The 17152-nt window shown below is 46.1% G+C and overlaps 1 protein-coding gene across 3 annotated transcripts in view; it reads left to right on the forward strand.

Moving 5' to 3' along the window:
* Positions 1 to 17152, forward strand: part of LOC119288650 — a 42735-nt gene that overhangs the window by 15668 nt on the left and 9915 nt on the right. The window contains exons 5-6 of one of the 3 annotated variants that reach the window (XM_037568231.1): positions 13787 to 13901; positions 13986 to 14333. In XM_037568231.1, the coding sequence (XP_037424128.1) occupies positions 13787 to 13901; positions 13986 to 14008 (138 nt within the window). In that variant the 3' untranslated portion in view covers positions 14009 to 14333. Of the gene's footprint in view, positions 1 to 13786; positions 13902 to 13985; positions 14420 to 17152 lie in introns of those variants that run through there. The other 2 variants (XM_037568234.1, XM_037568233.1) reach the window with 2 other exon arrangements.

Here is a 17152-nt window from a genome sequence, read left to right on the forward strand (position 1 = left end):
CTCTTAGGAAATAAAGAAGCCATTAGAGGTAGACGAAACCTCAGTCTCAGGGAAGTAGTGACAAGGACCAAGATCAGACATAAGAAACTCACTATGACGAGCCTTTACAAATGATATACTTTGTCGCCAGTGATGATTGACATATAGAACAAATGTTCGACCATGAGTTGAATGGTGGACAAGATGTGAAGGATCATGAGCATCCAAAAAACCAGCCACAGTCACCATTGAGACGAAGCGCTCAAACCAGACACGAGGATACCATATAGAGAGCAACGAAGACGACAGACCATGCCATCAAAAAGATAATACCCAGGCGGTGGCTACATGTAGGCATTCTTGACATCAAGCTGAGAGAGAGACTAGTGGCGAACATAAGCCACATCGAAAAGTGTGTGAAGAGTGGTCATCTGGACCGTATAGGAGCAAATGTCTCATCGTAGTCATGACCATGTTCTCACCAATAGACAAGCTTTGTAATCTGGACCGTATAGGAGCAAATGTCTCATCGTAGTCATGACCATGTTCTCACCAATAGACAAGCTTTGTAATGCTCAAGAGAACCATTAGTCTTACGCTTGTAGACCCACTTACAAGTGATGAGACGAGCACGATGAGGAATGCAAATGAGATTCCACGCATCGATGTGGGCAAGAGCATCATTCCTCGATGCCATCACATGTTGCCATACGGGATAAGAAGTCGCCTCGGAAAGAGCGGTGCAATAACCATAGCGGTCAATAGGTAGAAGTGAGCGAGCTCGGAAGCCATAAGTAGGCTGAGTTGGAGGTGGTGTGTTGCCAACAGAAGAAGACATAGTAGTTAAGGGTGATCCGCGAACATATTTTGAATTCGACTCGAACATTTTATGAATTCACGTATTCTTGTATATGTGAATAGTTTTTTGTATTCATGTGCATTTTTTGAATTCATGAACTTGTTTTGAATGCTTGAAATTTTCGAATATGTGATCATCTTTTGAATACATGAACAATTTTGGAATTCACAAGTTTTTTGGAATCCGTGAATATTCTGGAATTAGTGAACATTTTTTGCATCCACAATCTTTTTTGGAATTGGTGAACATTTTTCGTATTCACAAACATATATTTTGAATTTGTGAACATTTATTGAATTTCTAACTATTTTGTCAAATTCGCCTTATATGTTATTAGATTGTAAGTGTTAAAGTGTGTATGTGGATTGCCTAGCCCTTTTCATTAGTTCAGACTTTAAGTTGCGTGAATTGTCTAGCCCTTTCCATTATTTTGGACATTTGGTTTGCATTGGCTAGTTCATGAAGCTTAACACTAAGGATATGGTGTGATGTATAAAGAATTATGGTCAATGATATATTTACTGTTTGGGTCAAATTATTTTTTGAAAGCAAGGGTTAAAGTTTGCCAAATAAAAGAAGATTATCATTCGGACTGGATAGAGTATAAGTAAATCCCACTCGATCCTGTTTGCATCAAAAGCGTGGCCTACTTTGGAGAAGAATGCACCAATCATTTTGGTAGCTATAACTCATCTCAACAATTATGTTTAGGCCTCATTCCCCTAATGCGCCAGCCATTATCTCATTTCCCATATTTCTTAGTCTCATTCCCAAACACTTCACGATCAGCACGTGTCACATGTGGTAAGCAATTCAAAAAAAAAAACTTCACGATCGTAGAGAGGGAACGCCAGCGGCCATGGCGGCATTATCCCCTCCTTTCATGCCACTTGAGAGGATGAAGGCTCTTGCGACATCGTGCGAGAGGCATCGCCACTAGCAAGGTTGCCACCATCCTGACCACGACGGCAATGCTGCAGAGCATATGGTAGAGGGTGTATGACGGTGGAGCAACGACGCTTCGGGAGGAGTTGCACTCGAAGAAGGGGCACTGCAGTCTATTTCTTCTTTCAGGCGAGTGGCAGCCAGATTGACAAGACTCCAACAAGATGACAATAAGGTGTTAGATCCGACAAAGAGTCATCTTCAGTAGCAGAGGCGAACATTGAGCTCCATGGGAGTTTCAACAGTGTACTTAGTACTCATCAGTAAGAGCGGCACGAGCAAGAAGATCATGGATTATTTTTCTTGAAAGAGGGCCAAGATCAGACATAAGAAACTGCTTACTAAGACGTGCCTTCACAAAGGCAATATACTCGGGGTCTTTGCCAGTGAATGTCATGTCATCAACATATGGCAGAAGAGTCCTACCAAGAGCAAAAAGGTGGACAAATAGTGTAGGATCATGAGCACTCGCTCAACGACAGCCACCACAAAGGCAGAATACTCAAATCAGGCACGAGGGGCTTGCTTAAAGCCATAGAGAGAGCAATAAAGACGACAAAGCATGTCATCAGGAGCAGAATAACCAGGTCATGGGTGCATGTAAACCTCCTCACGCAGCTCACCATTAAGAAAGGCATTCATAACATCAAGCCAGGACACAAACTAGTGGCGAACAGAGATCATATGGTTTGCAGGAGCAAAAAGTCTCATCGTAATCAACACCATGCTTATGTTGAAAGCCACGAGTCATAGTACGAGCTTTGTAACCCTCAAGAGAAGCATCAAAGCGAGTCTTAATCTTGTAGACCCACCAGGTGATGGGACAAACAAGAGGAGGAACAGAAATAATATCCCATGTGCCGATGCGCTCAAGCATTCTCCTCTACCATCACAAGGTTCCATTTGGTATGAGCAACATCACAATGAGAAGCCGGCTTAAGAAAAGCAGTGCCAATGACCAAGGCAGTCAACACGCAGAATAGAACGAGGATGCAAGCCATAAGTAGGCTGAGATGGGGAAGACGACACAACTCATACATAGCGTGTATCAAAGTGAGGAAAAGATGGAAGAATACGAGTAGAAATCATTAGAATAAACTCAGGTGATGGAACGAGGAAGCCACCGGCGATGAATGTGTAGAATCCTATGATAAGTGAGGTGAGGAAATCATCAGGGATGATGGCGTTGGATCTGCAATAATCGGAGAAGCAAGAGCAGTACGGCGAGTGGATAAGGGCTCAACCGGAGTGATAGGAGTGTTGGGAAAATTGTGGAAATAGATATCCTCCACTGAAAAGGTCGAAGTGGACGCGGCTAGAAGGGACATGGTTCATCAAAAGCCATATCCTGAGAAATAGGCATCTGACGACCAACATGATCCCAACAACGATATCCCTTATGCTTATCATTGTATCATGAGAAGACACACTCAACGGACTTAGCAGTCAGTTTGGTGTGTTCACGAGGGGCAAGGACATAGTAACACAACCAAACAATTGAAGCGCCGAATAATCAGGAAACGATCAAAGAGACGCTCGAAAGCAGTGCCACCCGACAAAGTAGTGGATGGAGGTTGATGAGATAGATGGAAGTGGAGACAGACTCGACCCAAATGTGCGGTGGATGAGAGGCAGTGACCATCAACGCACGAGCCGTCGCAAGAAGCTTATGATGCCTGCGCTTAGCCACACCATCTGAGCATGAGCACCAGGACAAGATAACTGAGAAAGTGTACCCCGCTCAACAAGGACTACATGCAACAACTTGGAGATATACTCCCCACTAGAGTCGTCACAGAACACACGAATAGGCGTAGATAAGACCTCACTACGAGAAGAAATAAAGTATATCCAGGTGTGTCGAGAGAAGTCATCTATAAAGATAATATACTGGCAATGACCTCCTTTCAAGGCAAAGGGATATGGGCCCCACACATCATAGTGAACAAGGTCAAAAGGACGCTGAGACACTGTCTCAATATGAGTATAAGGAAACTAGACCTGTTTACCAAGGTGACAACTCGATGGTTTAAATACGTCGTTCGAGACGTATGCAAGAAGACCACGTTGAACTAATGATGAGAGATGAGAGCCACACAAGTGACCGAAGGTGATGATGTCACTATTGAAAATAACTCGTAGACAATGCAACAAAGGCAGAGAGACTGGTGGCGGTGGCAGCAGAGGAACTTGATCCAGCATCCCATGTGCCTGTGCATTCTCTGTTCACCGCTGATTTGGCTTGGTGTTGTTCTCCTGTTTGTGGTTTTTGTGCCACACACTTAATTAAGCACCCCACATCTACTACTATGCGCCCTTGGCCCCGACTTTAGGTTGCGTTGTGTCCTCTGCTTCGACTGTGCGAGCTCCTGCTTGCCATTGGTGCTGCTCCACAGCAAAGCAAAGGATGCCCATCCAGACTGACAGGGAGTGGAGGTGGACACAATGGTGGACGTTGACTCCATTCGAGTCTCAACAGTGCGCCATTAGTAAGAGCAGCACGAGCAAGATCCTGGATATACTTCTGTTATAGGAAATAAAGAAGCCATTAGACGTAGAAGAAATCTCAATCTTAAGTAGCGAAGAGGACTAAAATCGTACATAAGAAACTCACTATGACGAGCCTTCACATAGGCAATGTACTTAGTCGTCGCCAATGATGATTGACATATAGGGTAAGTGTTTGGCCATGAGTTGAATGGTGGACAGAATGTTCAGGATCATGAGCACTCGTAAAAAAACTAGCCACAGGCACCACTGAAGCGCTCAAATCAGGCACGAGGGGTTTGCCCCTTAGGAAGAGACCCAGGTGGTGGCTACATGTAGCCATTCTTGACATCAAGCTGAGAGACTGAAAGACTAAGGCGGGCAACAGGCAAAAGCGGACGTGGACGCATGCCATAAGTAGGATGAGACGGGGAAGATGGCACATCAGTAGACACATCCACAACACGTGAATGACGTGTATAAAATTGAGGCAAATATGGAAGAATACGAGGAAGATTCAATGAGATAAACTCAAGTGATGAAGAGCGTGCATTCGCGCTACCAGAGAACGCATAGAGGGTTTGGAGGAGAGGCAGGAAGCGCTGCGGGTGGAGCAGCAAGTGCTCTTTATTCGTCTAAACCAGGATCTCCATCTCTTTGAATAAAAGCCATCCTTTCCATCGACCAGCCTACGAGCATCTTCGTTACTATAATGAAGGACGTCGACACTATCCCATTCTACGTAGCAGGGGTAATTCTAGAAACAAAAATTATTTTTATTCTGAGTTTTATTCTCAGATTCTATCTGAAGGGTTTGCGATCGTTGTGGAAATGCCATTCTCGCTACGGGAATTATTTTGTCTGTAAGAAAAAGAAATACCAAAGTTTTAGAATTTAAGGAAGCCACCGGTGATGAAGGTGTAGAATCCTGTGACAGGCGAGGTGAGGAAATCATAGGTGATGATGGTGTTGAATCTGGAATAATCAGAGAAGCAGTAGTACGAGGAATGGATTAGGGCTCAACAAGGGTGATAGGAGTGTCGGGAAAAGTGAGGAAACGAATATCCTCCATGGAAAAGGTCGGGGAAGATGGACGCGGGTAGAAGGGACGAGACTCATCAAAAGTCATATCCCAAGAAATAGTCATCTGACGACCAACATGGTCCTAACAATGATATCCTTTATGCTCATTGTTGTAAGTTTGGTGCATTCACGAGGGGCAAGAAGGACACAACAAACACAACCAAACAATTGAAGCGTCGAACAATCAGGAAACGATCAAATAGACGCTCGAAAGGAGACCCCCACTCTACAGTGCAGTGGATTGGATTGCCGAAGGTCGATGAGATAGATGGAACTGGAGACAGACTCGGCCCAAAAGTGTGGTAGAAGAGAGACAGTGACCATCAATGGATGAGCCTTCTCAAGAAGGTGATGATGCTTGCGCTCAACCACGCCATTCTGAGCATGAGCACCAGGATAAGAGAACTGAGCAATAGTACCCTGCTCGACAAGGACTCAAAGCAACAACATGGAGATGTATTCTCCACCAGAGTCATCACAGAATACAAGACTAGGCGTAGAGAACTTAGTGTGAACCATGTCATCAAAACACTTATATGGATAAGACACCATTATGAGAAGAAATAAAGTATATCTAGGTGTGCTGAGAGAAGTCATCTATAAAGATAGTATAGTAGCGATGACCTCCTTTCGAGGCAAAGGGAGATGGACCCCAAACTTTAAGAGAACAATATCTCCAAGAAAATCATAGGAGTCTCAACAGTGTGCTCATCAGTAGGAGCAACACGAGCAAGAAGATCCTAGCTATACTTCTCTTATAGCAAATAAAGAAGCCATTAGAGGTAGAAGAAACCTCAGTCTCAAGGAAGTAACGAAGAGGACCAATATCGAACATAAGAAACTCACTATGACGAGCCTTCACAAATGCAATGTACTTTGTCGCCAGTGATGATTGGCATATAGAACAAGTGTTGGACCACGAGTTGAATGGTGGATAGAACGTGAAGGATCATGAGCACTGGCCGAAAAACCAGCCATAGTCACTACTAAGACAAAGTGCTCAAACCAGGCACGAGGGGTTTTCTTAAGACCATATAGAGTGACGAAGACGATAGACCATGCCATTAGGAAGGGAACACCCAGGTGGTGGCTACATATAGGCATTCTTGACATCAAGCTGAGAGAGAGGGAGGGAGCGAGAGAGAGAGACTAGTGGCGAACAGAAGCCACATCAAAAAGTGTGCGAAGAGTGGTCATCTGGGCTGTATAGGAGCAAATATCTCATCATAGTCATGACCATGTTCTCACCACTAGACGAGCTTTTTAATGCTCAATAGAACCGTCAGAGGCTTAACTAACCTTGTAGACCCACTTATAAGTGATGAGACGAGCAGGAGGACGAAGGGAAATGAGATCCCTCGTGCCGATGCACGCAGGAGCATCAATCTCAGCTGTCGTCGCATGCTGCCATTTGGCACGAACAACGCTGTCAAGATAAGAAGTCGTCTCAAGAAGTGTGGCCCCAGACTAACCATAAGCGTCAATAAGAGGAAGTGGGCGAGCTCGGAAGCCATAAGTAGGTTGAGCTGGAGGTAGTGCGTTACCAATATAAGAAGATAGTAGTCGAGGGAGATGGCTCATCAGATGAACCCAAAATACGCGGATGGTCAATGAAGTAACGAAGATGAGGTGGAGTCAATAGGGCGGCCTCAGGGGACGAGCTAGGAGAGGTAGTCTCAGGTAATAAACGGGGTGGGGAAGCCGCAGGTGACGACGGTGTGGGGTCTATAATAGTACTACGGGAAGACACGGTGGGATGGGTGGACGAGAGAAAATACTTGAGTGATAGGTGTATTGGAAAAAGTGAGGAAACAAATATCCTCAATGGGGTAGGCCAAAGGAGAGGATGGATGAGCAAACACAGCTCCTTAAGGTTTTGAGGACGAGGCATTTCGAGTATGGCCTTGATTTTACTCAGGTTGATTTCTATTACCTGATGTCGAATGAGAAACCGTTGGAATGCCTGACGAGACCATGAAGGCGCACTTCAACAGGGTTAACTTGAGTGCATGTTGCCTTAGGCGGTCGAGTACGATTTGGAGATGTTGAAGATGTTCTTCATAGGATACCACCTTTACAATGAGATCATCTACATAACACTCGCCAATCTTATGTATGATCTCATCAAAGATCTTAGCCATGGCGCGTTGATATGTAGCACCGGCATATAAAGGACGAGACTTATCAAAAGTCACATCCCGAGAAACTGACGACTGACAGAATCCCAACCCGATAGCCCTTGCTCATCACGGTAACCTAAGAAGACACATTCAACAAACTGAGCAGTTAGTTTGCTGCATTCGAGAGGGGGGGGGGGAGAAAAATGTAGCAAATGTAAGCAAACAAAGGAATCATTGAGTTAGGAGAATGACCAAAAAAATGCTCGAGAGGAATGTCACCTTGTAGAGCAGAGGAAGGATGAATGTTGATGACATAGGTGGAAGTAGAAACTACGTCAACCCAAAAGTGAGGTGTAAGAGAGGCGACAATCAACAATGCACGAGCCACCTCAATAAGGTGACCATGCTTGCGCTCAGCAACATCATTCTGAGAATGAGCACCAGGACAAGAGAACTAAGGAACTGTACCCTGCTCAACAAGGAATCCGCCCAACAAATGAGAGATACACTCAAGGATTCTGAAGCCGCTGAGTTCCACACGGAGCACACCTTGCTCCAGGTGACCATAAATTGCCCATCGTTAACTATGTCGGCCCCGCTCTAAAGGAAAGCACAAATGCACTTCTCGATCTCTGCAAGTAACCACAGAGGTAGTTTTATGGCGATAATCTGGGATGGAGAGCAAATTTGAGAAGCCTCTCATGTTGAGTAGATTCTCAATCCAAGTGGGGAGGAAGTTGAGAACTTTGTCTGGAAGAGGCCACAGGTGGACCATTTGAATCTTCTTGCACGACAAGGGGAGGCCGAGGTAGGTGCACGGGAGGAATGAGAAAGCACATACGAAGCTTAACTTGATCACCTAAATCTGGATGATGCTACAGCAGTTTGGCGCAAAGGAGCACTTGTCAAAGTTGGTGCATAAGTTTGACACGCCACCAAGATCAGGTTGACGCACATCGAAGACAGGAGGTCTCATGTTGAGTAGACTCTCAATCCAAGTGGGGAGGAAGTTGAGAACTTTGTCTGTAAGAGGCCACAGGTGGACCGTTTGAGTCTTCTTGCACGACAAGGGGAGGCTGAGGTAGGTGCACGGGAGCAATGAGAAAGCACATGCGAAGCTTAACTTGATCACCTAAATCTGGATGATGCTGTAGCAGTTTGGCGCAAAGGAGCACTTGCCAAAGTTGGTGCATAAGTTTGACACGCCACCAAGATCAGGTTGCCGCACGTCGAAGACAGGAGGATGCCCATGTCGGCACCGTACGGTGACATGAGGTGCTTCATGGATGCCAGTGCGATGGCTCCGACATGACAACGCTCTTCACATGGACCAACAAGGCGTCGAGCACCACCAGCACAAAAGAAGAAACAACAACGACAAAAAGTGGTCATGTTGCCACATGCCACGATGGTGAAGAATATGCCTTCCGGGCACCTTGTTGAGGATGTCTTTTGAGGATGTCCATGGTAGAATCATTCAGACCCACTCGGTGAATCTGCCGCCAATGTCAGTGTGCCATGCGTTCATAGGAGGAAGGGCCATGAGACTAAACCGAATGCCTTCGCAGTGTCAACCTTGAGCATGAGGGTTGAAGGAGCTTGTTGGTCCAACTGTAGTTCCGACCGACGAGGTTGATCTTGCGAAGCTCAAGGTCATTAAGGAAACGCTGAAATTTGACCATCTATCTATTTTTTGGTTAGTATTATTCTTATCCCTTGCCTGCTAGATAAAGTAGTCACCGGTAACGACCCAAGGACCATGGTGCGAGGAGCGGAACTCATAGCTCTTGGAGCAAAGCAAAGCGATCTACATCAGCCAAAGGACCATATAAGGTTGACAATCACAAGGGGGTGCTTGAGACGAACACAGAGGGAAATGCTTCGCGTTAGTGCATTAAGGCCCCACACGTTTCAAGAAGACCACACCGAACGAAGGACAAGACACGAGAGTCACACAAGTGTCCAAGGCGATTCACAATGCTGAAAAGAGCTGGTAGACAAGGAAACAAAGGTGGAGAGACTTGTGATGGTGGCAACGGAGGGAAGGTGAAGCCAATCAAGCTCCTAGAGGCCCTTTGAGTCAAGCCACCGGGGGCCAGCACCAAGGAGAGCACTAGTGTGACGTTCTGGAACAAAGCATGAGTCAAAGTCGAGAATTACCCGACAACCAGAGTCAACAATTTGACCACAAAAAATGAGCTGCATGGTAAATCGAGGAACATGAAAAAATGAAATGCTAAGAAGTCCTTGGCCATTAACCAGGAGGGATCGTACCTGTTAGGAATTATGCAACTTGTATTTCGAGGTGGCCATATGCCATTATACACAAACACGCAAGTGTGTTACAATATGAAAAAAAAACATTATAGAACGGGGAAAATACAAAGGGGTACACGGCTACATATATAACTCTTAACCCCCCCCCCTCCCAAACTCATGATGGATCAACATCAAGTTTGGAGAGATAGAAGTCATGTTGTGCTCTAGTCTGGGCCTATCTAAAGAAATCCGCCAACTGTAACTCGGTAGGCACATACTGAGGGGTAATAACCTGAATCTTGCACAACGGCATGCACAAAAGAAGCATCAACACCAATATGCTTGGTGAGCTCATTCTTCACAGGGTCGCTCACAATACTAGGAGCACATGTAATGTCAGAAAAGAGCAGAGTGTAGTGACAGAAACACCAAACTTCTGAAGTAAGCATCGTAACCAAGTCACCTCTGCCGTCAAAAGAGCCATAGCTTGCGACTCAGCCTCTTCACTCGAACCTGAAACTGCAGTCTGTTTCTTTGTCTTAGAGGCAATGAGAGAACCACCAAGAAAAACACAGTAAACAAAAAGTGAACAACAATCCTACGGATCACTAGCCCACATAGCATTTGAGTAGGCCTGACGCTGTAATGAACTGGAGCAGGGAAAGAATAGACAGTGAGAGATAATGCCACGAAGATGTCGGAGAACACAAAGGAGGTGACTATAGTGAACCAATGTGGGCGCAGAGACAAACTGACTGAAAATATGGACATGATCGAAGATACCTGGACGAGTGACATCTAGATAGACAAGACGCCCATCAAGATGACGATAACGTGTCAGATCAGACACGGTCACCATCAGTAGCACGAAGGTGAACATTGAGCTCCATGGGAGTCTCAATAGTGCACTCCTTAGTAAGAGTAGCACGAGCAAGAAGATTCTGGATATATTTGTCTTGGGAAATACTCCCTGAAATTTCTCCGACAAGTATTTTCGGACGGAGGGAGTAAAGCCATTAGTGGTAGAAGAGACCTCTATCCCAAGAAAGTATGGAAGATGGCCAAGATCAGACATAAGAAAAAGAAACTGCTCACTAAGAAGTGCCTTCTCAAAGGCAATATACTCAGGGTCGTCCCAATTGATGATCATGTCATCAACATATAGAAAAGAAGAGTTCAACCATGATGAGAAAAATATATCCACCAGAAGTAGAAGAGACCTTTATCTGAAGAAAGTAGCGAAGGAAGCCAAGATTAGACATAAGAAACTGCTCACTAAGACGTGCCTTCACAAAGGCAATATACTCAGGGTCGTCGCCATTCATGATCATGTCATCAACATTCTAATCTATAATGAGGCTAGCCAACTCAGCCTCCCAGCGCTCCCCCAGATTGAAGCTTTGTTGGCCGTTCGATTGAGTTGCTTTTGGCCAACTGGTTCGTCTCGGAGATCTGTTCTGCTAGTTTTCACCGTGCGGTTAATTTTCAATATCCCTCACCGGTGGGCTCGTTCTTCCTCCCTAGTGGCTCTGGTGAGCCCTTCATGGGTGCGAGCGACCCTATCCTCACACGCCGCATGTTGTATTGCCCGTATTTGGCATCTCCGCTTTTGCGTCCAACCCCATATGAACCCTAGCCCCAATCACGCATATGTCCCTCCTCCATCCCTCGTTTGCCGACGCCCATCTCAACTTGCTATCCAGCCTCCTCTTGCACCTCCTGCTTTCCTCATCCTTGCCTCCCCATTGCTTGCCTTTTGCCCGGATCGGGCGCAGGTTGTCGTCGTGGAAGACCAGGGCAACAGGGTCTTTACTGTGGGGGTGGAGGAGCAGGGGTGGTCATTAGGCTAGTGGCGGGGGGATGAAGCGCGAGGCCTGAGCTCTAGGCGTTGCACCCATCGCGGGGTGGAGGAGAGCAGGGCCGGTCCTGAGATTTTGGGGGCCCCGGGCGAAACCAAAACTCAGGGCCCCCTTCACATGAAAATCATAATAATAATACTAATAACCATCTTTGCTCTTTAAAAGATCAGCCGACGACGATGGCATCTGTGTTATCCCTAAATTTGATCATTCGGTTTGCATCTAATGCATGCGATGTAGGTAATGGTATTGAAAAGAGATCCCCACTATGCATCATGTTTGTAGTAAATCCGTTAGTGTGTCCGAACCAGCCCCAACCTTTCCCGACATCATCCAAACAAATAAGAGGAATATACTATGGATGAGTCCTAACATATTTGTAGTGATATATATACCGAGAGCGGGGTGTTTGTTTCAAGCTTATCAACATGTATCAGTTTATTTTAGATTTGTTGCAATGCACGAGTAATTTTCTAGTATGTGTATATATACGTTAATCAAATCAAAATGAATATTTATATGAAATAGTTTATACACACAAAAATGATATTGTAAATAAATAAAATAGAACATAAGTTGAATATGTGCAAAGAAGGGCTACTTATAATAAACTACTTTCTCCGTTCCTAAATATAAGTTTTTTTGAACTAGATACGAAGCAAAATAAGTGAATTTACACTCTAAAATACGTCTATATACATCCATATGCAGTCTTTTTGGAATCACTAGGAAGACATATAATTAGGAACGGCGGGAGTAATAGTGAATAACATGGTATACCTTAGAGCGGTTGGATCTGCTTCTCTAATGGCCTGATCGGGCGCTCCGCCATGACACGAAGGGGACTGCCATTGGCAACCTGGCGTGTCATTATGGTGCGCTCGGAGATGACATGACGTGGATGACATCTCAAGTGGAGACAGGAGAGCGGAGATCGCCGGCGAAACGGCGACTTGCAATCAGATCCGGGGGGTCAGGAAGATTGGATCTTGAAAGAAAGGGGAATTAGGAAAGCGAACAGGAGCGCGTTCGAGGCTAGTACGTACGGTTATGATGAGTCGAGGAACTAGCGATTGCGTGTGTGGGCTTGCCGTGCTTACATCTGCATGTCCAGCCCATGTAGTGCTTAGCTCATTTTCCAAAACAAAATAATGCGTAGCTGTGTGTGTGGGCTAGCCTAAGCTAGCAGCGTACGTACCTTGGGTGGGGCCCCCTGCAGCTTGGGGGGCCCGGGGCGGCCGCCCCCTCTGCCCCCCTTCAGGGCCGGCCCTGGAGGAGAGGCTGGCGTGGGGCGCAAGGAGTAGCAGGGGGAATGGTAGGGCTTTATCTCCCACTGTCCAGCACGGGCCACTGAAGAAGATGAAGGGAAGCCAGGGCTCCTCAAATGGCGGCTGCTCCTCTCTGGCTTGGACCAGAAGCCAGGCAGCTGCGTAAGTGCAGAGAAGCGAGCAGAGCAACTAGCGCGCCGCCTCCTCCCCTCGCTTGCTTCCTCCTCTTGGAGCCCTTGTTCCAGTTCTCTCTCTCCAATGTCATCCTTTGTTTTTTTTTGTCAGGATGAATGCTTCATAAAAGTAGACTCATGTAAACTACAGTTGCAGTATCAGCAATAAGCAAGGGACGTCTCACATGTTTCTATCAAAATTGTGTATAAATTTAAAAGCTTTGCAAAAGAATAGCATCTCTGTTCGAGGAGAAGAAATTTAAGAGCTTAGTAAGAGAATAACATCTCTGTTCAAATTTTAGAGCTTATTTTTTTGCATATGCATGTAACAGCAACTCTTTTTTCTTCTGGTCTTAAATATCCTATTCATGATACAGTAATCTGCACCAAGCTTACTATGATGAATTTCGGGCAAGGAACCCCATTGTTTATGCATCTTCTGTAACAGAAGAACGATATTTGGGGTATAGTTTTGAATGTTTCGCCTGGAATCCATCTATCCAGTCTGCTTTTTCTTTGTTGTTTGCTCCCTTCTTTTAATGCATTAGCTTTGTTTTCATTATACTCTTGTGATGCTTGTTAGTTAAGTGATGATTTTACATTCTGGATTAGGCCGACGTGTCGTGTTCTATTTCGCGTCGTGCTGCTTATATTTCGTAATTGCCTATGGACAGGATGTGTGCACTTGTTTTCGTAATTGCTTGTGTTGTAGACCCCAGCATGTAAATGTACTGATTTTTGATCGCATTGGTAGGTCCTGCAGGAGCGCGGCGCTTTGCTGACCAAGAAGATTGAGAGGGGGCGCCAATTGCTAGAGAGCGAGAAGGCCCGAACTGCTGCGTTGGAGGCCTCAGTATCCGATTGCATCTGTGAGTATCTACCTTCTGCTTACTGGCATTTAATTGGTGTAGACTTGTTTTTTGCTGATATAGCTTGTTATTGCTGTGATGAAGCAGCCGAGGAGCAATATTGCTAGATGCGTCGTTGTCTTAGCTTGGTTTGGAAGGAGGCCAGCAATTATCAGAGCATCACCGAGTTGGATGCTTTGGAGGCCTGTTCCTGCCAGGAATTATTGTTGAAAATGCGAGACGCTGGAGATTCCAACCAAAACATTACCTCCGGTCTCCGGGCAATGGTGCAAAATGAGAGAGTGGCAGAGGCCAACCTGCGGTGACAAATCCAGTCCATCCGGGATGAGATTGAAGCTTCAGGGACCGCCCTGCGAGAGGTCGGTCAATGCATGTCGGTGGAATTGTCAGATCAATACGGCCAAATAGCCAAGCTCCAGGAGGCCGCCCAAGGTGGATGCCCTTTCTTTGTCCTTCTGTGACGTGCTTTTTGTCTGGCGTCTTGTCAGGACCCCGACTTGATGTCACATCGATCTAGCCTGTAGCACCTCATATCACTTTGCGGCCTCACGCACGGTATCCCCACGGGTGTCGCCTTACCTTTGCCCGGGACCGTTTGCGCCTTTTGGCTCACGTATATGATAGTGTCGCTAGCATCCATATGATAAGGAGCCCGGGCTGACATGACTAGTCGTAAACCCAAAGTGGCACAGACCTACAGGGACAGGCATCCATGACCCAGCATCGAACGTGTCGGTCATCAGCGAGTGAATCCAGGCTGTAGCACTGGGCTAGCAGGACTCCGGTGAACCGGGCTGTAGCGGGCTAACAGGACTCCGGTATTCATCGCGTGACATTTCCCCGAAGGGACAGACACAGGAACGAAGAAGGACACATGCCGGCCAGCCTAAGTGTTCCGGAGCAGTAGCAAGCTACCATGGCTCAGTGGAAACACTAGGAGACATTTCCCGGTAAGAGAGGCTACTAAAGATAAACAACTAGATGGTCAGATCCCACACATACCAAGCATTTCAATAACATACACACAGTATGCTCGATATGTGCAAATACAACATGGCATCACAACATGACTCTACGACTCAAGTATTTAATTCAATAGGCTCCGAGGAGCGAGATATTACAATCATGGGTCTCATGACCCAACAATCAGAGCATACAAGTCAAAGCACAAGCGGAAGCTATCATGTCTGAGTACAGACATCTATAAATGAAAAAGGCTGAGAAGCCTGACTATCTATCAGATCCTGTCGAGGGCACAAGATCGTAGCTGAGGTATCAAGCTAAACGTCGAAGTCCACGCGGAACTACTAGCGAGACCGAAGTCTCTCTGCAAAAACATAAATAGGCAAACGTGAGTACAAATGTACCCAGCAAGACTTACATCAGAACTATCTACATATGCATCATTATCAACAAAGGGGATGGTGGGGTTTAACTGCAGCAAGCCAGCTTTGACTCGGTGGCTATCCTGAACTACGACTGCGAGTAACTCTTTTGAGGTGGCGCACACGAGTCCACATATTCACCATATCAATACACCACTATGGATCCGCTCCCGTCTCCCTACGAGAACGCCATCCATAGCACTCACGCTTATCTTGCGTATTTTAGAGTATCCACTTTCACTTGTCTATGAACTGATATAAGCAACCCAGAAGTCCTTTTCCGTGGACACGGCTATTCGAATAGATGATGTTAACCCTGCAGGGGTGTACTTCTTCACACACGCTCTCACCACTTACCGCCGTTTACACGACATGTACTCGGCAACCTTCAAGCGGAAGCCCAACGTGGGTGTCGGCCACGACCTACCTAATCACCTAAGTCTCTAGTCCAGGTTTATCGCCTATTCGGGTTCCATCCATGAGGAGATCCGGCCGGAGTTTCGCTCACAGCCCCAAACGATGTGAACAGGGTTCCTGAGACACCAAACGGGCGCCCGGTACACCGTGCCACGTGCCTACCGCATCACAGTCCACCCCTACGGTCAGCGCTGCCCACGGCCTCCAGCATACTACAAACACCAGAAACTACTTGCAACTCCTGGACAGAGGACAAGGGTGATCAAGAAGCCGAGAGGGTCCATTGGTTTCGGGCCCAATGCGTGGTAGTAGCTGAATCATGGATCACAAACACAGAACTCAGTTCCTGAGGACGGCTGCAATGAGACAACCCACCATGTACTCCTACATGGCCTCTCACCGCTACCTTTACCAAAACGTGTTCACACACTTAGCTCACACACAGTAGGACATGTTCACACGCCTCTGATTCATCCCCGATGAATCAGACCTGACTCAACTCTAAGCAGTAGCAGGCATGACAACAAACATAAATGAGTAGGCACATCAGGGCTCAAACAACTCCTACTCATGCTAGTGAGTTTCATCTATTTACTGTGGCAATGACAGGTCATGCAAAGGATAAAGGGGTTCAGCTACTGCAGCAGGTAACAGATGAATCGGTGTTGTCCTAATGCAGTAAAAGAGAGCAGGAGCGAGAGAGTAGGATTGTATCGGAATGAACAAGGGGGTTTTGCTTGCCTGGCACTTCTGAAGATAGCATTGAGTCTTCATCAGTGTCAACGATCGCATCATCGGTATCACGTCTATCGAGAGGGGACAAATACCGGCAACACAGAAGGGAACACAATCAATGCAATGCACAATATGATGCATGATCATGACATGGCAAAATGAATGTGTTTTGGGCTAATGCATCTAAAACCAGATTAAATGAAGTTGGTTTGAATCCAAGATTCAAATTCAAACTCCATATGTGGTTATTTAAATGTCATTTAATTGATTTGTGCTAAACAGCACCTATAAGTTGTTCTAACATGCATGAAAATGGTACAGATGGATTCCTTGAATTTTTCTGATAATTTTTCATATATAATTTATTTAATTTGGAGTTACGGTTAAATTTCTATGAATTTTAGAAGTTTTAGGCATTTTTCTGGAATTTCAGAATTAAATTAAATCCAGAAAGCATTACTGCGTCAGCATGACGTTGGCATGATGTCAGCAAGTCAACAGGGGTCGGCTCGGGTCAAACCTGACGTGTGGGGTCCACACGTCAGTGACACAGGGGCTAATCCCGCGTTGACCCGGGCTTTGACCCGCTACGGGGCCCACTGTCAGTGTCACAGGGTTAGTTAACAGGGTCATTAGCGACTAAGTAAGTGCGCCACGTCGGCGTCACCGGAGACCAGCCGGCGGCGACCAAACCCGGGGCGGCAACACGCCGGA

Source organism: Triticum dicoccoides, chromosome 4A (assembly GCF_002162155.2).
Source record: "Triticum dicoccoides isolate Atlit2015 ecotype Zavitan chromosome 4A, WEW_v2.0, whole genome shotgun sequence".
Taxonomy (NCBI): Eukaryota; Viridiplantae; Streptophyta; class Magnoliopsida; order Poales; family Poaceae; genus Triticum; species Triticum dicoccoides.